The sequence below is a fragment of the Coregonus lavaretus genome, assembly GCF_964263955.1.
Source record: "Coregonus lavaretus genome assembly, chromosome: 3".
NCBI classification, from domain to species: Eukaryota; Metazoa; Chordata; class Actinopteri; order Salmoniformes; family Salmonidae; genus Coregonus; species Coregonus lavaretus.
The window spans coordinates 64,495,969-64,519,981 of NC_139990.1; the positions used below are offsets into that span (position 1 = coordinate 64,495,969).

A 24,013-nucleotide genomic window follows, 5' to 3' on the forward strand; every position below is an offset into this window, starting at 1 on the left:
GGGCTATATAAAATAAAATTGATTGATTGATTGATCAAATAATCCTCCATTTGCAGCAATTACAGCCTTGCAGACCTTTGGCATTCTAGTTGTCAATTTGTTGAGGTAATCTGAAGAGATTTCACCCCATGCTTCCTGAAACACCTCCCACAAGTTGGATTGGCTTGATGGGCACTTCTTACGTACCATATGGTCAAGCTGCTCACACAACAGCTCAATAGGATTGAGATCCTGTGACTATGATGGCCACTCCATTATAGACAGAATACCAGTTGACTGCTTCTTCCCTAAATAGTTATTGCATAGTTTGGAGCTGTGCTTTGGGTCATTGTCCTATTGTAGGATGAAATTGTCTCCAATCAAGCGCCGTCCACAGGTTATGGCATGGCGTTGCAAAATGGAGCGATAGCCTTCCTTCTTCAAGATCCCTTTTACCCTGTACAAATCTCCCACTTTACCACCACCAAAGCACCCACAGACCATCACATTGCCTCCACAATGCTTGACAGATGGCATCAAGCACTCCTCCAGCATCTTTTCATTTGGTCTGCGTCTCACAAATGTTCTTCTTTGTGATCCGAACACCTCAAACTTCGATTCGTCTGTTCATAACACTTTTTTCCAATCTTCCTCTGTCCAGTGTCTGTGTTCTTTTGCCCATCTTAATCTTTTATTTTTATTGGCCAGTCTGAGATATGGCTTTTTCTTTGCAACTCTGCCTAGAAGGTCAGCATCCCGGAGTCGCCTCTTCACTGTTGACGTTGAGACTGGTGTTTTGCGGGTACTATTTAATGATGCTGCCAGTTGAGGACCTGTGAGGTGTCTGTTTCTCAAACTAGACACTCTAATGTATTTGTCCTCTTGCTCAGTTGTGCACTGGGGCCTCCCACTCCTCTTTCTATTCTTGTTAGAGACAGTTTGCGCTGTTCTGTGAAGGGAGTAGTACACAGCGTTGTACGAGATCTTCAGTTTCTTGGCAGTTTCTCGCATGGAATAGCCTTCATTTCATAGAACAAGAATAGACTGACGAGTTTCAGAAGAAAGTTCTTTGTTTCTGGCCATTTTGATTCTGTAATCGAACCCACAATTGCTAATGCTCCAGATACTCAACTAGTCTCAAGAAGGCCAGTTTTATTGCTGCTTTAATCAGCACAACAGTTTTCAGCTGTGCTAACATAATTGCAAAAGTGTTTTCTAATGATCAATTAGTTAAAAAAAAATGATAAACTTGGATTAGCAAACGCAACGTGCCATTGGAACACAGGACTGATGGTTGCTGATAATGGGCCTATGTAGATATTCCATAAAAGATCAGCCGTTTCCAGCTACAATAGCCATTTACAACATGAACCATGTCTACACTGTATTTTTGATCATTTTGATGTTATTTTAATGGACAAAAAATTTGAACGGTAGTGTATATATACGTGTTTGGTTTGGGCTTCATCCCCGTCGTTGTTCATGACGTACCTTGTGTTGGGTGGAGAAAATAAAACCCCTATTACGTATTCCTGCGCCTGTCTCCAAATCATTAATCAGCGTGACAGCATGGTGATTTGAGGTGGTTGAATTTATAAACGATGCATACATTATCACTATAATGTACTCATATTCCATCAATATTATGTTATCAAATCAAAAACAACATTTATTTGGCATATTCACAGGATACAGTGGGGTGTATACGGGAATATGACCTTGCATTGTACCGTGCACTATTGAAGTAACAATTTATTTAATGTTTCATGCCAATACTTACCTTTGCTTTCCCTGTGCTCTGTAGTATGTGGACCAGCGCACAGGCCACCTCTTCTTTACTCTTCACGCTCAGTAGAGGCTCCAGCACCGCACACAGAGTCCGGTAGTTATTGGTGACATACTCCGCAAACTCCTTGTACAGCTCCATGGGCAGGATGCTCATGGTCTGGTAGCGGGACTTGAGGCGTAGGGAGGCATTGATGATCTTACCCCCTGCTTGCCCCTTGGCCAGGACGCTAGGCTGGATGACGGGGTACCACTGCTCCACAAACTGTCGGCCCGTGATGCTGGAGATAGGGATACTGACCAGTCCCAGGTATGTGCTCTTTTCCTGATAGAAGAGGGGAAATATAGCATAAGTGGGATTTTGTGGTCAAGAGTTTTGGGGCCTGGGCCATTAAGAAAGAGGACAAAAAGAGGATAGTAATGTAACTAAAGTATATTTATCCATCTTAATCATTGGGCAAGCTGCTATCATTAAAACACAGCAGTGCTTTAACCAGTCTACAAGAATGTAATTTCAACCAGTTTTATCCAGTTTTGCACACTGGTGAGAGAGTTGTCCCTTCACCTTGCGTCTCTTCTTGTCAGTCTCCTTGTAGAGATGAAGGCGTAGGTTGCGGACGGCTGGCAAGTTGTTGAACTCAAAGTGCTCGCCCCAGAACACGGTGTCAGTCCGGGGCTTGCTGGTGGTGCGTGCGTAAAGCATGTCGTCCAGACAAAGTTCGCAGTAGTAACGCTTCTTGGCCGGAAGCTCCCGCGCCTCGATGATCCAGAGTTTCAGCACGTTGTCCACCCTCCGACTGTTGTCCTGAAGAGGGGCAATGAGAGGGTGGCAAAAGGACAAGGCAGAACAGGGAGGAAAGAAAACCAAAGGGAAAAAGAAAGCCAAAGAGAGAGGGATGGTTGAGTGGGTTAAGAACAATATGCTCACATACGGATGGTGATACATGTATACTGGAGGCATGAGAGACAGAAAGTGGATGTGTGATTGGTAATGTTGCAGCAGAGAGCTGCATTTTCTGAACATGATTACAAAGAGCCAACTCTATCTGAAATCCCAATGGGAGGGGAGCATGTAGATTGCACAGAGTGATGTTTTAGTCAGGGGTGAGTCATTTAAACTTGTCTGAAATGCCACTGGATCGCTCGGCCCCGGCTAAACTCTGCTCTTAATACCGAATTTAGATTGCTAAGTATATCAGCAATTTTCCAAAGTTGTTAGTTCTTAAGTACTCCATAGGTATGCCGCCTGACAATCAATGTGGATGTCCGCCGATACAACCCTTTCAACCGTTCATAATGAATTTCAATAGGAAGAAGAATCAAGAGCGTCTGTCTGCCCAGCGATGGTTACGAAACTTAATGAACATCCTGGTCTCTATCGACATCGCACCTCGTCTTATCTCTCACATCATGTATCTGGTTGGAGATTCATGATGGTGCTGAGGATATTTCGGAGCCCCCGTGTCATGTCCTTGGAGCCCCGTGATTCAGCCAGGAACCCTGCAGTCACAGCATCTGGATGAGTCAATCCACTCAGGCTGATGTTTCCTCTCCGTTTGCCTTAATACTGCAGCTCCCTAGCTGCCATCAAGAGCAGTTATCTGTCTCGCGCATGTTTCCCCTTTTTGATAAGAGAGAGGGGGGGAGGGAAAGGGCCTATTACTCAGACCTAGGAGATCAAGCTGAGCTGAAATTAGAAGATCTGCTTTAATCAACCGCATCTAAAGTGCTGAGTTTGCTTCTTCGTAGTTCTTTATTTTACTCGGATGATAGAGTGTAGAAGTGCTGTGTATTAATATGTACTGTATTTGATGACTGTACATTACAGATATAGACAAACAGAGAGCAAATGGAGGTTACAGTACACAAAATGAGGAAATGCTCATATTGAAACAGACATATTGAAGACAGGGGAGAAGGAGAGAAGCACTGACAGACAGAGAAGTAACTTAATTTCTCGTCTTTGTTTCCCCACCTTGTTGGGTTTGACAGCTCTCTGAAGATTCTCGATCCATTTGTCTCTCTCTGCACCCGAGCGACATGCAAAGCACTTGGTTCCCGAAGCCGTAGTCACCTGAGGTTACCAACGGTAACATCAACAGCCACAACCATTAGCAACTTGGGAGAAGATGACAAGTGGCATAACAACGTCCTTTAATCATAGAGACTTGTGTCATGTACACGTTGGCTATGGGAAAGTGAGCCATGCAGTGAAAGCCGTTTTCACAACAAATTTCTGTGACAAATCAACTTGGGACATGAGCTCATTTCGAGCTGCTTGTTGGCTTTCTCTTTGATATCTTTTCCACAGATAACAAGATTTTAAAATCACAGCCTTATTCAATAAATCCTTATGTTGATGCCAATGGAGAGACTTCTACCCAACATTAGTAGTATTAGTAACAATAGTAGACAGACCTGGGTTCAAATTCTATTTGAAATCTTTCAGATACTTTTTGTGTTTGCTTTAGCCTGCCTGGAGTGGCAGATGGGTGGGATTTTAACTTTCTCTTCTTCTATTGGTTCCATTGCAACAGGCAAGCTCAATCAAGCCCAGCAAAATTATTTGAAACGATTTCAAATAGTATTTGAACCCAGGTTTAATTAGTAGCGCTATCTGTGTTCATTGTGTGTGTGTGTCGTGTCAGCCTCACCTCGAAGCAGTACTCCTGTCCCAGGATGCTGGAGTGGACAGGCTTGATGATGGCGTCCTCGTCCAGGGTGAGGTCCAGCGCCTCGGCTGCGCTGCTGGGAGACAGCAAGGACTCATGGGAGTGGGACTCTTTGAAGCTCTGCATCAGGCGCGTTCTGGGTGGGGAGCAGAGACACAGTGAGAGGAGCAGAGTGAGTCCTATACATTACATTACACAGCATCAAGGATACAGTACACAGCATTCTGAACTGTGGTTATAAAGGGTAACTCTCCCACAGCCAAACAGCTACATATAATATACTTATATAATATGAATATACATATGTAATATACTTACTATACTTACTGAATCAAATCAGGATGTATTTGTGATAACTTTGCGAGACGGATTCCTGCGATGGGGGATTATAGTCTGATATCATTATTTGCGTCCGTATTCTCATGTGCTCATTCAACAGCTATCTTAGACCACTTATTTATGTTCCCTAACGATCATACTGTACATTAAACCACATTTGAGGTAGAAAAAACATTACCAATACTAAGCAGGTCGTGATGTTGAAAGAATGGCGATGGAGGGAATAGCGGCTGTTTTACGGGCTCCTGACCAATTGTAAAAAAATATTGGAGCTGATCTTAAATTTGTTGGTACATAATGTTTCCTCTATCGTTTCCTATGACCGAAAAGAGCTTCTGGACATCAAAACAGCTATCACCAACTTCGATTTTGGACGAGGACTTCAATGAGTCGGAGGCGAAAGACATATTGATTATCCCAGACCAGGCCCAAATCCCCGACGCTCGAAGAAGGAGGAGATGCCGCTTTAGAGGCCGGCGTGCGGGATACCTGACGAGACTACGTCGGAGAGTGGATAAATCACTGGAGAATAAACTGGATGAGGTCCGTTCGAGACTATCCTACCATCGTAGACTATAGATAAGGAGGGCCGAGCACTTCTCCATCTACATCGACGGTGCTGTAGTGGAGCAGGTTATCATGGTCCACACACACCAACACAGTCATGAAGAGGGCAAGACAATGCCTCTTCCCCCTCAGGAGGCTGAAAAGATTTGGCATGGGCCCTCAGATCCTCAAAATATTATACAGCTGTGCCATTGAGATCATCTTGACTGGCTGCATCACCGCTTGCTATGGCAACTGCTTGGCATCTGACCACAAGGCGCTACGGAGGGTAGTGCGTACGGCCCAGTACATCACTGGGGCCGAGCTCCCTGCCATCCAGGACCTCTATACCAGGGGGTGTCAGAGGAAGGCCCTAAAAATTGTCAAAGACTCCAGCCACCCAAGTCATGGACGGTTCTCTCTGCTATCGCACGGCAAAGCGGTACCGATGCACCAAGTCTGGAACAAACAGGACCCTGAACAGCTTCTACCCCCATGCCATAAGACTGCTAAATAGTTAGTCCGTGTAGCTATTGGTTAACTATTTAACTATCTGCATTGACCCTTTTTTGCATCTCTTTGACTCATCACATATGCTGCTGTTACTGTTTATTATCTATCCTGTTACCTAGTCACTTTATCCCTACCTACTGTATATGTACATATCTACATCATAGTCCTGCACATTGACTCAGTACTGGTACCCCGTGTATATAGCCAAGTTATTGTTACTCATTGTGTATGTTTCTATTATTTCTCTTTTTTTTCTCTCTGCATTTTTTGGGAAGGGCCCGTAAGTCAGCATTTCACTGTTAGTCTATACCTGTTGTTTACAAAGCATGTGATAAATACAATTTGATTTGATTTGATTAGGGGGTTGATTAAGTCAACAAGGCAACTGGTACCATATGGCCCCCAAAAAATGCAACCACTGTCAATATTTTCCATTTGAATGTCGGTATACACTTCTTCAACTAAAGGGACTACCCACTGTTTATAGCTCCCTACAATCTCACTAACAAATCTAACCGTGGAGTTTTTCTAAGCTACACTTGAGCATATCTTATTCTGAAAAGTTGAGAAACAGCACGCAACCATTCTGCTTTTCATGCCAAAGCATTCCGTCTGTACTCATAAATTCTGTGTTCTGTGAGCTTGAAAAGAGGTCACATCAAAAAACAATGTGCTGCTAGTCTCACTATGGGTCTAATTGTCATCTAAAGAAGTCAACACATTAGCATTCAATTAGAGTTTCACTGGATTACATTAGATTTCAGCATAATAACAATAGTGTTATCATGATATTTCTTGGACAACAAAGCTATGTTTCTATTGACAGCCATACATGCATAAGGCACAAAGTAACACATGGATAAAATTGTTCTCTGACGCTTGCCCGCCATACCCGCCCACATTCACTTATACATATACACAGACGAACACAAACACACACACCGATTATGCCACAATACCACTGAACTGAAGAGACAGATACAGAATGACACAAAGGGAATGTCAGAGACCACAACAGAGACCACAACAGAGACCACAACACAGACCACAACACAGAAAAATCTGAGAAAAAAAAAGAAACAGTCTCCCTACTATGATGTCCCTGATGCGTCCAGCTCTCTCGCGTTCTCCCTGTGCCACAGTTTTTGTGTACATTCACTCATAATGTGCATCAGAACATTGAATACTTACAGTGGAGTGGGAAAGAGAGGGAGAGGGAGAGAGAGAGAGAAAGATAGGAGAGAGATGTGGAGGGAGAGATAAAAATAGACCCAAAGAAATGAGTCAGAATGAGAGAAATAAAGGACAGTGGGGGAGGTCGAGAAAGGGAGGGCGAGAGTGTGAGAGAGACAGAGGGAGAGAGAAGGAGAGGGGGAATACGGTGGGAGAGAAAACCTCTCAGAGGAAATCAAGTTGTTATGTAAACTGTTGGTACAACACAGCTAAGCCACACTGGAAAAAAGTCCATCCCCCAAAACGCACTTTCTACCAACACTCTTCATACCCAAGATGCAGGCAGGTGTTTCAAAAACAACAGAAAGTATCTAAAAAGGGAAAACTGCCCCAGCAACTACACCTCAAGCAACTTATCCAACATAACGACACAAAATATGTAGAAAGTCACCCTAATGTATTCATATAGGGGGCTAAATACCAGCAAATGACCAAAACAAACCACACATCTCCATTACCTACAGTAAGCCAGGAGACTACCAAAAGCCAACTGTGTTTGAACTAAGGCCTTTGAAAAGGAAATCAGTCATTGATGCTTTGAAGACCATCTCCCTGGCGAAACATGACGGACTTCAGAAGCTGCTTGACTTGTCTTTCTGTGTATCCTCAGACTTAACCATCCATGGATGAAATATGTCCGGATCTCTTCAATGAATAAATCATGAAAAGAACAGCTCCTCGACCGCACTTAAGCCCTTTCAAGATCCAAATGACCTCTTCTACACAGGTCAACTTGGAGTAGCTATAGCACCAATGTCATGTCACTGATTTGCCATTGTTTATTTAGCTAGCTACTGGCACTATCATGCTGACAGATTTGCATAAAATCCATATGTTGTTTTCAATTTATTCAGTTGTTTTCTATTTATCCTTTCTATGCTTCAAAACTTGCTTCCATGCACATACAGTAAAAAGCCTGTGCAGATAAAAAGCAATGGATTAGTCCCCAGACTGCAAACTCTTATCTAAATCAGGTACATTTTAACCAGGTCTGACGACCATTAGATAGGAGTTGGATCTATAGTCAAACTGCTGTATTTTGTATTTGTATTTATTATGGATCCCCATTACTCTTCCTGGGGTCCAGCAAAATTAAGGCAGTTATACATTTTAAAAACATTACATTCATAACAGATTTCACAACATATTAAGTGTGTGCCCTCAGGTCTCTACTCTACTACCACATATCTATAACACAAAATCCATGTGTACATGTGTGTATAGTGCGTATGTTATCATGTGTTTGTATGCATGTGTCTATGTTTGTGTTGCTTCACAGTTCCCGCTGTTCAATAAAGTGTATTTTTATCTGTTTTTTAAATCTAATTTTACTGCTGGCATGAGTTACTTGATGTGGAATAGAGTTCCATGTAGTCATGGCTCTATGTAGTACTGTGTGCCTCCCATAGTCTGTTCTTGACTTGGAGAGTATGAAGAGACCTCTGGTGGCATGTCTTGTAGGGTATGCATGGATGTCCGAGCTGTGTGCCAGTAGTTCAAACAGACAGCTTGGTTCATTCAACATGTCAATACCGCTCAATAATACAAGTAGTGATGAAGTCAATCTCTCCTCCGCTTTGAGCCAGGAGAGATTGACATGCATGTTATTAATGTTAGCTCTCTGTGTACATCCAAGGGCCAGCTGTGCTTCCCTGTTCTGAGCCAACTGCAATTTTCCTAAGTGCCTCTTTGTGGCACCTGACTACACGACTGAACAGTCGTCCAGGTGCGACAAAACTAGGGCCTATAGGACCTGCCTTGTTGATAGTGCTGTTAAGAATGCAGAGCAGCGCTTTATTATAGAAAGACTTCTCCCCATCCTAGCTACTGTTGTATCAATAGGTTTTGACCATGAGAGTTTACAATCCAGAGTTACTCCAAGCAATTTAGTATCCTCAACTTGCTCATTTTCCACATTACTCATTGCAAGATTTAGTTGAGGTTTAGGGTTTTGTAAATGATTTGTCCCAAATACAATGCTTTTAGTTTTTTAAATACACTGCTCAAAAAAATAAAGGGAACACTAAAATAACACATCCTAGATCTGAATGAATTAAATAATCTTATTAAATACTTTTTTCTTTACATAGTTGAATGTGCTGACAACAAAATCACACAAAAATTATCAATGGAAATCAAATTTATCAACCCACGGAGGTCTGGATTTGGACACTACAGGCTGATCCAACTTTGATGTAATGTCCTTAAAACAAGTCAAAGTGAGGCTCAGTAGTGTGTGTGGCCTCCACGTGCCTGTATGACCTCCCTACAACGCCTGGGCATGCTCCTGATGAGGTGGTGGATGGTCTCCTGAGGGATCTCATCCCAGACCTGGACTAAAGCATCCGCCAACTCCTGGACAGTCTGTGGTGCAACATGGCGTTGGTGGATGGAGCGAGACATGATGTCCCAGATGTGCTCAATTGGATTCAGGTCTGGGGAATGGACGGGCCAGTCCATAGCATCAATGCCTTCCTCTTGCAGGAACTGCTGACACACTCCAGCCACATGAGGTCTAGCATTGTCTTGCATTAGGAGGAACCCAGGGCCAACCGCACCAGCATATGGTCTCACAAGGGGTCTGAGGATCTCATCTCGGTACCTAATGGCAGTCAGGCTACCTCTGGCGAGCACATGGAGGGCTGTGCGGCCCCCCAAAGAAATGCCACCCCACACCATGACTGACCCACCACCAAACCGGTCATGCTGGAGGATGTTGCAGGCAGCAGAACGTTCTCCACGGCGTCTCCAGACTCTGTCACGTCTGTCACATGTGTTCAGTGTGAACCTGCTTTCATCTGTGAAGAGCACAGGGCGCCAGTGGCGAATTTGCCAATCTTGGTGTTCTCTGGCAAATGCCAAACGTCCTGCACGGTGTTGGGCTGTAAGCACAACCCACACCTGTGGACGTCGGGCCCTCATACCACCCTAATGTAGTCTGTTTCTGACCGTTTGAGCAGACACATGCACATTTGTGGCCTGCTGGAGGTCATTTTGCAGGGCTCTGGCAGTGCTCCTCCTGCTCCTCCTTGCAAAAAGGCGGAGGTAGCATTCCTGCTGCTGGGTTGTTGCCCTCCTACGGCCTCCTCCACGTCTCCTGATGTACTGGCCTGTCTCCTGGTAGCGCCTCCATGCTCTGGACATTACGCTGACAGACACAGCAAACCTTCTTGCCACAGCTCGCATTGATGTGCCATCCTGGATGAGCTGCACTACCTGAGCCACTTGTGTGGGTTGTAGACTCCGTCTCATGCTACCACTAGAGTGAAAGCACCGCCAGCATTCAAAAGTGACCAAAACATCAGCCAGGAAGCATAGGAACTGAGAAGTGGTCTATGGTCACCACCTGCAAAACCAGTCCTTTATTGGGGGTGTCTTGCTAATTGCCTATAATTTCCACCTGTTGTCTATTCCATTTGCACAACAGCATGTGAAATATATTGTCAATCAGTGTTGCTTCCTAAGTGGACAGTTTGATTAGTGGTTGAGAGCGTTGTGCCAGTAACCGAAAGGTCGCTGGTTCTAATCCCTGAGCCGACTAGGTGAAAAATCTGTCGATGTGCCCTTGAGCAAGGCACTTAACCCTAAAAAGTAAGGGGCCTAGATAGCTGCCCTGGGGAATTCCTGATTCTACCTGGATTTTGTTGGAGAGGCTTCCATTAAATAACACCCTCTGTGTTATGATAGACAGGTAACTCTTTATCCACAATATAGCAGGGGGTGTAAAGCTAAAACACATACATTTATCCAGCAACAGACTATGATTGATAATGTCAAAATCCGCACTGAAGTCTAACAAAACAGCCCTCACCATCTTTTTATCATTAATTTCAGTCGACATCAGTCGTTTGTGTAAGTGCTTGTTGAATGTCCTTCCCTATAAGCGTCCTGAAAGTCTGTTGTCAATTTGTTTACTGTGAAATAGCATTTTATTTGTAAAAAAAATACTTATTTTTCACCATAATTTGCAAATAAATTCATTAAAAATCCTACAATGTGATTTTCTAGATGTTCTTTTCTCTCAATTTGTCTATCATAGTTTACGTGTAGCTATGATGAAAATTACAGGCCTCTCTCATCTTTTTAAGTGGGAGAACTTGCACAATTGGTGGCTGACTAAATACTTTTTTTCCCCACTGTATATTATCAAGCATTTCACACATGTTATCCAGATACGGACTGTTAGCACTTGGTGGTCTATAGCAGCTTCCTACCAGAATGGGCTTTAGGTGAGGCAGGTGAACCTGTAGCCATATTACTTCAACAGTATTTAACATGATATCCTCTCTAAGCTTTACAGGAATGTGGTTCTGAATATAGACCGCAACACCGCCCCCATTGGCATTTCTGTATTTTCTGTAAATGTTATAACCTTGTATTGCTACCACTGTATCATCAAAGGTATTATCTAAGTGAGTTTCAGAGATTGTGAAAATATCATCTGTTACTAGCAAATTATTGATTTCATGAACCTTGTTTCTTAAGCTACATATGTTAACGTGGGCTATTTTTAACACTTTTCTGGGATGCTTGATTATTTTTCTTGCTTTACTGGGAAGCTTAGCAGAGGTAGACATACTCAGGTTATTTTTATTAGTGCAGGATGAGCTGCACACAGTGGACGTCCTACTACGGCACACCACCTCAGTGCTAACAGTATTACTCTGGTTCATAGGCATATGATTACTGCATACAATAGTTGTAGTATCAGTAGAGACATTCTGGGTAGTAAGAGGGACATAAATTAGGTTATTTACATTGTGTCTTCCAATACCCCTAGGATAATGTACATTTGCTGAATCATTATGACAACTCAGCGACACAATGGTAGGGATTAAATGAGCTGGACTTGGGTCATTGATAAGTCATTGTCTCAATGCAGCCTTATAATGCTGTGAAAGGATCCAGGAACCCAAATGATTTGGGTGGATCCCATCCTCCTTATAAGACAATATTTGTTTCCAGAAGGTATCAAAATTGACGATAAATGTTACACGCACAGAGCTGCAATAGTTTTGTAGCCAGTTATGGAGGGCTAAAAGTCTGCTGAACCATTCAATGCCAGGATTTAGGGAGGGCAGAGTATTCTTGTATTCTGTAAATACAAGAATGGGAAATGTCTCCATGATACAGTCATGGAGAATGCATGGGTCCTGCAGTATGTATCCCTGCAGAGAAGACTACCCCTATTAGCATCATTAAATAATATAGCCAGTGTATACAGTGGGGAAAAAAAGTATTTAGTCAGCCACCAATTGTGCAAGTTCTCCCACTTAAAAAGATGAGAGAGGCCTGTAATTTTCATCATAGGTACACGTCAACTATGACAGGCAAAATGAGAAAAAATTATCCAGAAAATCACATTGTAGGATTTTTAATGAATTTATTTGCAAATGATGGTGGAAAATAAGTATTTGGTTAATAACAAAAGTTTCTCAATACTTTGTTATATACCCTTTGTTGGCAATGACACAGGTCAAACGTTTTCTGTAAGTCTTCACAAGGTTTTCACACACTGTTTCTGGTATTTTGGCCCATTCCTCCATGCAGATCTCCTCTAGAGCAGTGATGTTTTGAGGCTGTCGCTGGGCAACACGGACTTTCAACTCCCTCCAAAGATTTTCTATGGGGTTGAGATCTGGAGACTGGCTAGGCCACTCCAGGACCTTGAAATGCTTCTTACGAAGCCACTCCTTCGTTGCCCGGGCGGTGTGTTTGGGATCATTGTCATGCTGAAAGACCCAGCCACGTTTCATCTTCAATGCCCTTGCTGATGGAAGGAGGTTTTCACTCAAAATCTCACGATACATGGCCCCATTCATTCTTTCCTTTACACGGATCAGTCGTCCTGGTCCCTTTGCAGAAAAACAGCCCCAAAACATGATGTTTCCACCCCCATGCTTCACAGTAGGTATGGTGTTCTTTGGATGCAACTCAGCATTCTTTGTCCTCCAAACACGACGAGTTGAGTTTTTACCAAAAAGTTCTATTTTGGTTTCATCTGACCATATGACATTCTCCCAATCCTCTTCTGGATCATCCAAATGCACTCTAGCAAACTTCAGACGGGCCTGGACATGTACTGGCTTAAGCAAGGGGACACGTCTGGCACTGCAGGATTTAAGTCCCTGGCGGCGTAGTGTGTTACTAATGGTAGGCTTTGTTACTTTGGTCCCAGCTCTCTGCAGGTCATTCACTAGGTTCCCCCGTGTGGTTCTGGGATTTTTGCTCACCGTTCTTGTGATAATTTTGACCCCACGGGGTGAGATCTTGCGTGGAGCCCCAGATCGAGGGAGATTATCAGTGGTCTTGTATGTCTTCCATTTCCTAATAATTGCTCCCACAGTTGATTTCTTCAAACCAAGCTGCTTACCTATTGCAGATTCAGTCTTCCCAGCCTGGTGCAGGTCTACAATTTTGTTTCTGGTGTCCTTTGACAGCTCTTTGGTCTTGGCCATAGTGGAGTTTGGAGTGTGACTGTTTGAGGTTGTGGACAGGTGTCTTTTATACTGATAACAAGTTCAAACAGGTGCCATTAATACAGGTAACGAGTGGAGGACAGAGGAGCCTCTTAAAGAAGAAGTTACAGGTCTGTGAGAGCCAGAAATCTTGCTTGTTTGTAGGTGACCAAATACTTATTTTCCACCATAATTTGCAAATAAATTCATTAAAAATCCTACGATGTGATTTTCTGGATTTTTTTCCCTCAATTTGTCTGTCATAGTTGACGTGTACCTATGATGAAAATTACAGGCATCTCTCATCTTTTTAAGTGGGAGAACTTGCACAATTGGTGGCTGACTAAATACTTTTTTTCCCCACTGTAGGTATAATTCAAGTTTTTTTACCCACACATGTTCATGTAAGGTATGTCCGTTCTGTGGCCATACGGCTGTCTGATGGTTGCCATGGAGAGGTCAGGACTTTTTATTAAATCTTCCATTGGTATTCTCCATGTATTAAGCAGTCATAAAAAATGTAGTATGTAAAATGGGAGTGCAGCTGCACCGAAAGGGGCGGTTATGAAACAAACACTTACTGTCAAGGCTTACTGGTTTCATTAAAGCTAGGAGGAATAGTAAAAGCACAGTACATACCAGATTGTCCTTGAAAGGTATCCAAAATAGACACAAGAAAGCACCTTTAAGAGTCCCACATACATGTGGACACACAGGTTGGAGTGTACACACACACACTTACTTAAATGTGGTCCTCTGTAGCTCAGCTGGTAGAGCACGGCGCTTGTAACGCCAGGGTAGTGGGTTTGATCCCCGGGACCACCCATACACAAAAAAATGTATGCACGCATGACTGTAAGTCGCTTTGGATAAAAGAGAGCAGGGAACACATGCACACACTCACAGACACACACATAGACACACACAGAGACTCGTACCTGTCCTGGTCGGCACTACGGAAGCGGGGGAGGATCATGTGGCGGAAGCTGCTGGTGCGGTCCAGTTTGGGCTGACTCTTAGCCCTCTTGATAGAGCCCTTCAACCTTCTACTGAGGAAACTCTGAACAGGGCAGCAATGGAGAGAGGGAGGAGGAGGTGAAGAATGAGAAGATGTGAAACAGGGATGAGAGAGGGGGAGAGAGAGAGAGGGAGGGTAGCAGGAAAAGAGATAGATCAAAGTTATAGAGAGGGAAAATAGGGTGGGTGTGAGTAAAGAAAGATGGACATTTTGGGCCCAAAATGGATTTGAAGAAATGGAGGACGTATGTGATTTAGTGAATGACAGATGCATGAAGGGGGAGAGCAACAAAGATTTATTACATATTATATCAGTCATACAGCCACAGTTCAGCAGTAGTAGAATAGTGTAGTATCATCTGATAACCAATAGTGGGTGGTGTTGTGCCATAAATATACCCATAATCCAACAGCATACACTGGACCTCAGTAAAAATAGGAGCTTCATATTGCGGTGCAGTTGTCCTGTATGTGCTTCCATGCAACCATATTCCCCTGATTTTGATTAGCTGATTTTGTCAATATATAACACAGGTTTTAAATAATATGCTGTGTGTTGACACTGTGTCTTTTATAAGAAGTGCTGACAGAGAGAACATGGCTTCAATAGTAGAATGAAAACCAATGAATGATGTCATTCTCCGCAACATACAGTATAGGGTTCCATATACGACTACTATACAGCCTATTCCTCTCAGAGTGAAAGGAGAGACATGCTGCTATTGTATCTGAATAACAGCCTCACAATGCTTTTTTGACAGTCTTACAATACTGAATCACCTAAATTCAGCTTCTCTCCATGTCTAACATCCACTCAGATATCAAACTGCACATTGCACATCAACATTGAACACTACATTCTGGGAGGAATTTGTCTGAATCGAGACAAACCATTCACTTTTTGTGAGCTTTGTATCACTGAAGTCTGTTTTAAAGAAGTGACTAAAGATTTGACTCATTTGCTGACCGTCACGGTAACCGACTGGTTGGACTAGATAAGTCATTCTGGCTTGATTAGCCGGCCTGTCTGACACTTTTAAGCCTCATTCAGTCAGAAGAACTGAATCACAGTGGTGGATCACATTTGGCACAGGGAACAGAAAACTCCATAGCATTTGGCAAAGGACATAACATAAAGTTTAGTTATTTTTTTTCACCACATACAGAGACATCTGAGTCATGTACCTCGATGGGAGGCAGAGGTGCAATATGGCGTCCCGTCACTGGGCTGGAAGCGGCAACCCTCCAGTCCCCCGGCCAATTAGAAGAAGGGGGGGAGTGGGGGAGACTAAGAGAGAGGCAGGGGGAGAGGGGCAGCGAGCGAGGGAGAGGGGGTGTACCGACCCCTTTCTTGTAGCGTTGCTGAGGGCAGGAGTGGCCATGGGGGAGGGAGGGGGAGAGAGAGGGTGAGAGGGCGAGGGGGAGGGAGAAGGGGAAGGGAGGGGTTCCACTGGCCCTGCGACAGGTGTGCGGTGGGGAGTGAGAAGGGAGGGAGAGAGAGAGGGATGGGGGGAGCGAGCGAGGGCGGGAGGATGGAGGGGTACTCACGGATTGTCGGAAGGGTTGGGGGGGGGCAGTGGGAGGGATCTCCATGCTTGGCTGCTTCACGTTGGCTATGCTCTTCCGCCGGGCGCGAGCGTTCTCTGAGAGAGAGAGGGAAGAAGACAGGTAAGAGAGAGAGAGAGATAATCCAAAAGACAGGTGAGAGAGAGGATGAGCGAGAGAGAGAGAGAGAGAGAGAGAGAGAGGGGGGGGGGGGGGCATGGACATGGCATGTGGTCAGGGGGGAGACAGGAGCGAAAGAGAGAAGATACACACAGTGCAGACATACGGTCAGGGGAGAGAGGAAAAGTGTAAGAAACCGACAAGTAAGGTGAAAACACAGAAGGTGAAGTGAAGGTAGAGTGTGTACAAAAAAAGCAAGGGAGAGAGCAAGAGAGCGAGGTTAAGGGTGAGAGAAGCAATGTGATGATAATGTCCCATTCACCCTGATCTCCCTCATCCCCTACTTCTTCTCATCCTACCAGGAAAATGAAGGATGGAGATGGAGAGCTGCATGGGAAGTAAGTTGAAAAAGGAGGACAGAGGAGGGATGAGGTGAGTGAGTGAGTTGAAAGGGATGGGTTTTCTGCCTGGCCGTTCAACGAGGCAAACGTTCACAATCGGTGGGGGAGGGGAGAGAGGAGGAAGGGAGCAGGCGGAAGCATTAACAAACAAAGCACCTATTGATCTCCGTCTGTGAGTCCCTAATGCAGTGAATTAGGCAGTAAGGGAATACACTCTGTACTATCCATGATGGATGGCAGAGGAGACCAGTGGACGGACAGTAGAGAAGATGGAGCACACAAGCCCACTCTAACACTCTGTACTCTCCATGATGGAAGGCAGAACACTCTGTACTATCCATGATGGAAGGCAGAACCCACTGGACACAGACGTCAATTCAATGTCTATTCCACGTTGGTTCAACGTAATTCCGTTGAAATGACGTGGAAACAACATTGATTCAACCAGTGTGTGCCCAGTGGGAGGAGACCAGTGGCTGGACAGTAAAGAAGATCTGTGAAAGGCAAGGAGAGGTTAACTAATGTATGCAGCATCATAGAAAGAAGGGAGTAGGAATGAAAGCGTGAAAGCATCTGAGGCCAGTTCATTACGGTCTTTCTTTCTTTCTTTCTTTCCCTCCCTATCCCTTTCTCTGCTACCCTCTTTTGAGATAGATCAATGATAACATCGTCATATTTGAGGCTATAAATATTCTTCCTGTCTCTTATTTCTCTCTCTCTCTCTCTCTCTCTCTCTCTCTCTCTCTCTCTCTCTCTCTCTCTCTCTCTCTCTCTCTCTCTCTCGTATTCTCTGTCTCTCTCTTTCTCCCTCCCTCTCTTCTCCCTCTCTCTTTCATCCACTCTCTTTCTTTCCCTCTTTCTCTCGCTCTCCCTGGTTCTGCTATCACACAGACACACAAATACTCAGGCATACACCCACTCCTCCTTTCTCCCACGCAGCTATTTTACATAATTCAAAAGTGCATTTATCCTCTCCTCTCTCCAGCCTCTCATCGCTCTCTCTTTCCTCTCCTCACTCTTCTCATTTTCACATGATCCTGTCTTTCCCGTCACTTAGTAATGTATCTTGTCTCCTCCATCCTTTTCCTTCATCCTCCTTTCATTTATCTGCATTCCTTAATTTTATCTAGTCTCTACATTCCCTCTACTTCTCAAAATGGCAATCTTTTCTCATGACTCTGCTGTCATGCTACTTTCCTCTGCCCACGTACTGAGCTGAGCGAGCGCCTTAGGGAAGGATCCTCATTGTGATGATAACCATGTCAACGAATCACAGAGGGTTATGAAATCCAAAAGGGTGTATGTCCATAATACACAGCAGAAAATCCAAAGACCAATGAACCAACTGCTAGTCCATCATTGTCCTTTGTAAAGGAATTATGGGAAGCACAAAGGATCTTAATTTGATCACTCTTTTGTTGCTGAGAATGTTCCTGCACAGCAGGAAATTTTAACTTGTAGTGTATTTCAGTTTTAAAAAGGCTTCTAAAGTTTGTAATTTCAACTTTACAATTTCAGACTTGATTTACCCTAATGAAAAATGTATCAAACTCTACAAAAATGTCCCTTAGTTATAATAATTCATATTACCTGTTGCTCCAGGATTGTTTTCCTGCTGTAGCAAACTGGCTCAAATTAAGATCCTACATCTGTATTGAGGTAGTTATCATACTAAGGGACCTGAGTTTTTCTGACCACATAACCTGACCAGGAAAACTACAGGCTCTAGTCACCCTGGTGTCAGTTATGACAGAGACAAAACATCATTACTAGGGACCAGAGTTTTTCCTGACTATGTGACCTTTTCCCGGTCAGTTCACATAGTAGGAAAATGTCAGGACAATAGTAATTATGTATGTACTCCAAACACAGCCCCAATCAAAATACAACAGAGACATAAACTAAGAGGTGTATCATTTCCTCCTGGAACTATTGTTCCCAAAACTAATTAGTTACAATTAGTAGATTGTAGCCATGTCTGAGTAGCTAAATGAAAACACAGTCCTAAGGTGTGACCGCTCTGTAGCTTTAGCTAGCTAGACATTTAGATAAGCTGGAACCAGTCAGCAACTTGGCGTCTTGCTCTCTCCCTGAGGGTGAAAACGTTGTCCTTTGTTGCCAGTTTAGATTCATAAGATTCTCTGATAATATTGGCCTTATTGCATTCAATGGAGGATTTCATTGGGAAAAAGCTTTGATTTGTTTGGAGATCTACCAAGTCATTTTCTTTACTATTTTCAATGCATAGTCTACTATGTGATAGAGGTTATTCAAAAAGACAGCAAATATTATTCTTATGAATGTTTTTTGTGTGTGTGTATGACTGTAAAGGCTGGTTGGGTCACACTTAATTTGGATCGTCCAGATATTCCATCTGTAGATGCTCTACAGATGGTCATACTATCAACAAACTATCTGTTGAAAAGTAACTGCATGCTAAGGTTACAGGGTTAGGTTTAGAATAAGGGTTACGTAAGGGTTAAGGTTAGGGTTAGGGCTAGGGTTAGGCCTAGGTTTAGGGTTAGTAGATAGTTAGTTTAAATGTTACTGATAGTCTGTAGATAGTCTGTAGAGCATCTACAGATGGGCTATCCAAATAAAGTGTTACCGCTGGTTGTCATGGGTTACCCCTCTTGAAATCTTTGGGTTTTGTGTTCTGATATGATTGGCTAATGAAGCCTTTTGTTCGATTTGAAAGTGCACAGAGCCTTGCAGGGTGAGTTTACGGAAATAGGAAATAGTGTCAGTAAGGTCGTTTCGTATCTGCTGTTCACCACCAATGGCCTTCACTCAAAGCTCTCAAATCACAGAGTGAAGCCAAACCTGACATTGTCAAAGTGTTTATACTCAAAGTGTTTATACAATAAAGGCTCCGATGCTTCCCTACTAACAGAACAAACCCTTGAGATCTCCTTAGCATAATGCTTGCTAGACAACACAACAATAATTTGGCAAAGTCTGAGTGTCATTTGGCTCAGTAAATTAATGTTTGGTAATGATTATGAACAAAATACTTCAATATATCTGATAGGCTGCAGTTAGTCATAAGAGCTTTGTGCCTAAGAAAACCTCAGACACATGATAGTATTACTAGGATTAATGATCCATTTCACTACAATATTTTGGTAATATAAAATCAACATTACATTTATTACACCACTTTTTTCTCATTATGGCACATTTTTCAATCGCTGAGCAAGGATTTCTGCCCCATTTAAACATAACGTGTTAATTGCTTTATCTACAAAGAAACAATATTACGGTGTTGAGATTTTGAGTCATTGCGGTTTGACCTCCAAAAGTGAATATTTCAAAGCTTTACAAATGCCAACAGTCTTTGTTCCAATTCCTTAGTGATATGCAAACTTACAAGAAAGGATATGAGGCAGTGTAGTGCATACTAATCTCCACTAGTAATGTACTGTAGGGCTACGTTCCAATGTCCATACTAGCATACTACTTAGCATACTACTTGCCCAATGCGTTAGCAAACTTCATTCTAGATGGTATGCTTGTGTGTAACAGAGCCACAATGTATAACTGACCAGAGATGACATACTATGGGTAACTTTCTGTTCAATACTGAAAAAGGAAAAACATGCACTTGTTTTTTCCTTCTTCAGTATTCCTTTTGAACCAGGCACCCACATACTTTTTATTACGACAAACATTTCCTCTTACTACAATTCACTACTCTAGAAATGCCATAAGCAGACGTAAATGACAAGTGACCTAACACTATTATGTATGGTTCATGGTACACAAGATCATCTGGGGTCTGGGCTAGCTTGTCACTTGATATTGGGAAAGTATAGTCCCACGTGTCATAGCAGCCATATGTAATTTTTGTATGAACTGAAATCAGATGTTACGAAGTAGGAGGGGAGAGGGGAATCATGCTATTGAAATCATAACAGCATCGTATCCAGTACCAGTCAAAAGTTTGGACACACCTACTCATTCCAGGGTTTATCTTTATTTTTACCTTTTTCTACATTGTAGAATAATAGTGACGACATCAAAACTATGAAATAACACATATGGAATCATGTAGTAACCAAAGAAGTGTTCAACAAATCAAAATATATTTGAGATTCTTCAAATAGCCACCCTTTGCCTTGATGACAGCTTTGCACACTCTTGGCATTCTCTCAACCAGAATGATAGTCCCACTAAGCCCAAACCAGATGGGATGGCATATCGCTGCAGAATGCTGTGGTAGCCATGCTGGTTAAGTGTGCCTTGAATTCTAAATAAATCACAGACAGTGTCACCAGCAAAGCACCCCCACACCATAACACCTCCTCCTCCATGCTTTACGGTGGGAACTACACATGCAGAGATCATCCATTCACCCATACCGCGTCTCACATAGACACGGCGGTTGGAACCAAAAATGTCAAATTTGGACTCCAGACCAAAGGACAAATTTCCACTGGTCTAATGTCCTTTGCTCGTGTTTCTTGGCCCAAGCAGGTCTCTTCTTCTTATTGGTGTCCATTAGTAATGGTTTCTTTGTAGCAATTCTACCATGAAGGCCTGATTCACACAGTCCCCACTGAACAGTTGATGTTGAGATGTGAAGCATTTATTTGGGCTGCAATTTCTGAGGCTGGTAACTCTAATGAACTTATTCTCTGCAGCAAAGGTAACTCTGGGTCTTCCATTCCTGTGGCGGTCCTCATGAGAGCCAGTTTCATCATAGTGCTTGATGGGTTTTGCGACTGCACTTGAAGAAACTTTCAAAGTTCTTGAAATTGTCCGTATTGACTGACCTTCATGTCTTAAAGTAATGATGGACTGTCGTTTCTCTTTGCTTATTTGAGCTGTTCTTGCCATAATATGGACTTGGTCTTTTACCAAATAGGGCTATCTTCTGTATACCCCCCCTACCTTGTCACAACACAACTGATTGGCTCAAACGCATTAAGAAGGAAAGAAATTCCACAAATTAACTTTTAAGAAGGCACACCTGTTAATTGAAATGTATTCCAGGTGACTACCTCATGAAGCTGGTTGAGAGAATGCCAAGAGTGTGCAAAGCTGTCATCAAGGCAAAGGGTGGCTATTTGAAAATATATTTTAATTTGTTTAACACTTTTTGGTTACTGCATGATTCCATATGTGTTATTTCATAGTTTGATGTCTTCACTATTATTATACAATGTAAAAAATACTAAAAATAAAGAAAATAGGGAAAGGATGGCGGGGTTGAAAAGTAATAAAGGGGAGTATATACAGTGGGGGAAAAAAGTATTTAGTCAGCCACCAATTGTGCAAGTTCTCCCACTTAAAAAGATGAGAGAGGCCTGTAATTTTCATCATAGGTACACGTCAACTATGACAGACAAATTGAGAGAAAAAAAATCCAGAAAATCACATTGTAGGATTTTTAATGGATTTATTTGCAAATTATGGTTGAAAATAAGTATTTGGTCACCTGCAAACAAGCAAGATTTCTGGCTCTCACAGACCTGTAACTTCCTCTTTAAGAGGCTCCTCTGTCCTCCACTCGTTACCTGTATTAATGGCACCTGTTTGAACTTGTTATCAGTATAAAAGACACCTGTCCACAACCTCAAACAGTCACACTCCAAACTCCACTATGGCCAAGACCAAAGAGCTGTCAAAGGACACCAGAAACAAAATTGTAGACCTGCACCAGGCTGGGAAGACTGAATCTGCAATAGGTAAGCAGCTTGGTTTGAAGAAATCAACTGTGGGAGCAATTATTAGGAAATGGAAGACATACAAGACCACTGATAATCTCCCTCGATCTGGGGCTCCACGCAAGATCTCACCCAGTGGGGTCAAAATGATCACAAGAATGGTGAGCAAAAATCCCAGAACCACACGGGGGGACCTAGTGAATGACCTGCAGAGAGCTGGGACCAAAGTAACAAAGCCTACCATCAGTAACACACTACGCCACCAGGGACTCAAATCCTGCAGTGCCAGACGTGTCCCCCTGCTTAAGTCAGTACATGTCCAGGCCCGTCTGAAGTTTGCTAGAGTGCATTTGGATGATCCAGAAGAGGATTGGGAGAATGTCATATGGTCAGATGAAACCAAAATATAACTTTTTGGTAAAAACTCAACTCGTCGTGTTTGGAGGACAAAGAATGCTGAGTTGCATCCAAAGAACACCATACCTACTGTGAAGCATGGGGGTGGAAACATCATGCTTTGGGGCTGTTTTTCTGCAAAGGGACAAGGACGACTGATCCGTGTAAAGGAAAGAATGAATGGGGCCATGTATCGTGAGATTTTGAGTGAAAACCTCCTTCCATCAGCAAGGGCATTGAAGATGAAACGTGGCTGGGTCTTTCAGCATGACAATGATCCCAAACACACCGCCCGGGCAACGAAGGAGTGGCTTCGTAAGAAGCATTTCAAGGTCCTGGAGTGGCCTAGCCAATCTCCAGATCTCAACCCCATAGAAAATCTTTGGAGGGAGTTGAAAGTCTGTGTTGCCTAGCGACAGCCCCAAAACATCACTGCTCTAGAGGCGATCTGCATGGAGGAATGGGCCAAAATACCAGCAACAGTGTGTGAAAACCTTGTGAAGACTTACAGAAAACGTTTGACCTGTGTCATTGCCAACAAAGGGTATATAATAAAGTATTGAGAAACTTTTGTTATTGACCAAATACTTATTTTCCACCATAATTTGCAAATAAATTCATAAAAAATCCTACAATGTGATTTTCTGGAAAAAAAATGCTCAATTTGTCTGTCATAGTTGACGTGTACCTATGATGAAAATTACAGGCCTCTCTCATCTTTTTATGTGGGAGAACTTGCACAATTGGTGGCTGACTAAATACTTTTTTTCCCCACTGTATATAAAAAACATGGGGGATTGGTAGTGATGCAGACAATTACATTGCTGGAAGTTACAATCTATCTGCAATATTAAGCTGATCTACCCTCCCCCCAAATTTTTTTTTTAAATAAATAATAATAATAATAATAATAATAATAATAATAATAATAATACTAATAAAGAAAAACCCTTGATTGAGTAGGTGTGTCCAAACTTTTGACTAGTAGTGTATGTATTATGATGGGTGAGTCAGACACATGTAAAATGCAGTCAAGTGTGATCAAACGTACATCCTTTAGGGTATGTGCTATCTGGGATCCTTGGGACGTCCCTACCCAACTGAAGTTGACATTTTAAATGGTTAAGGTAAGGGTTAAGGTTAGGCACTGACCCATCCTTTAGTGGGGTGCAGTGCCAGTATAAGACACTCATAAGCTTTACCACGTACCTTTATTCACAAACATGTCAAATGTAACCACATATCCTCACTTGTTTTGTCATTTCCATGTGTTACTATAACACTTCATGCACTTCATGCTCAGAGTGTGGAGACAAGATGAGTGGGTTGAAGTTGCTTCT

At 42.9% G+C, this 24,013-nt stretch overlaps 1 protein-coding gene across 1 annotated transcript in view; it reads right to left on the reverse strand.

The window, feature by feature from the left end:
- LOC311126940 (ras/Rap GTPase-activating protein SynGAP-like) overlaps positions 1 to 24,013 on the reverse strand; it is a gene marked incomplete at both ends in the record, with an annotated part of 122,244 nt that overhangs the window by 37,309 nt on the left and 60,922 nt on the right. Inside the window, 6 exons of the mRNA XM_084158657.1 lie at positions 1,760 to 2,089; positions 2,330 to 2,569; positions 3,740 to 3,838; positions 4,419 to 4,572; positions 14,464 to 14,585; positions 16,091 to 16,185. Coding sequence (XP_084014783.1) covers positions 1,760 to 2,089; positions 2,330 to 2,569; positions 3,740 to 3,838; positions 4,419 to 4,572; positions 14,464 to 14,585; positions 16,091 to 16,185 — 1,040 coding nt within the window. The remainder of the gene's footprint in view (positions 1 to 1,759; positions 2,090 to 2,329; positions 2,570 to 3,739; positions 3,839 to 4,418; positions 4,573 to 14,463; positions 14,586 to 16,090; positions 16,186 to 24,013) is intronic.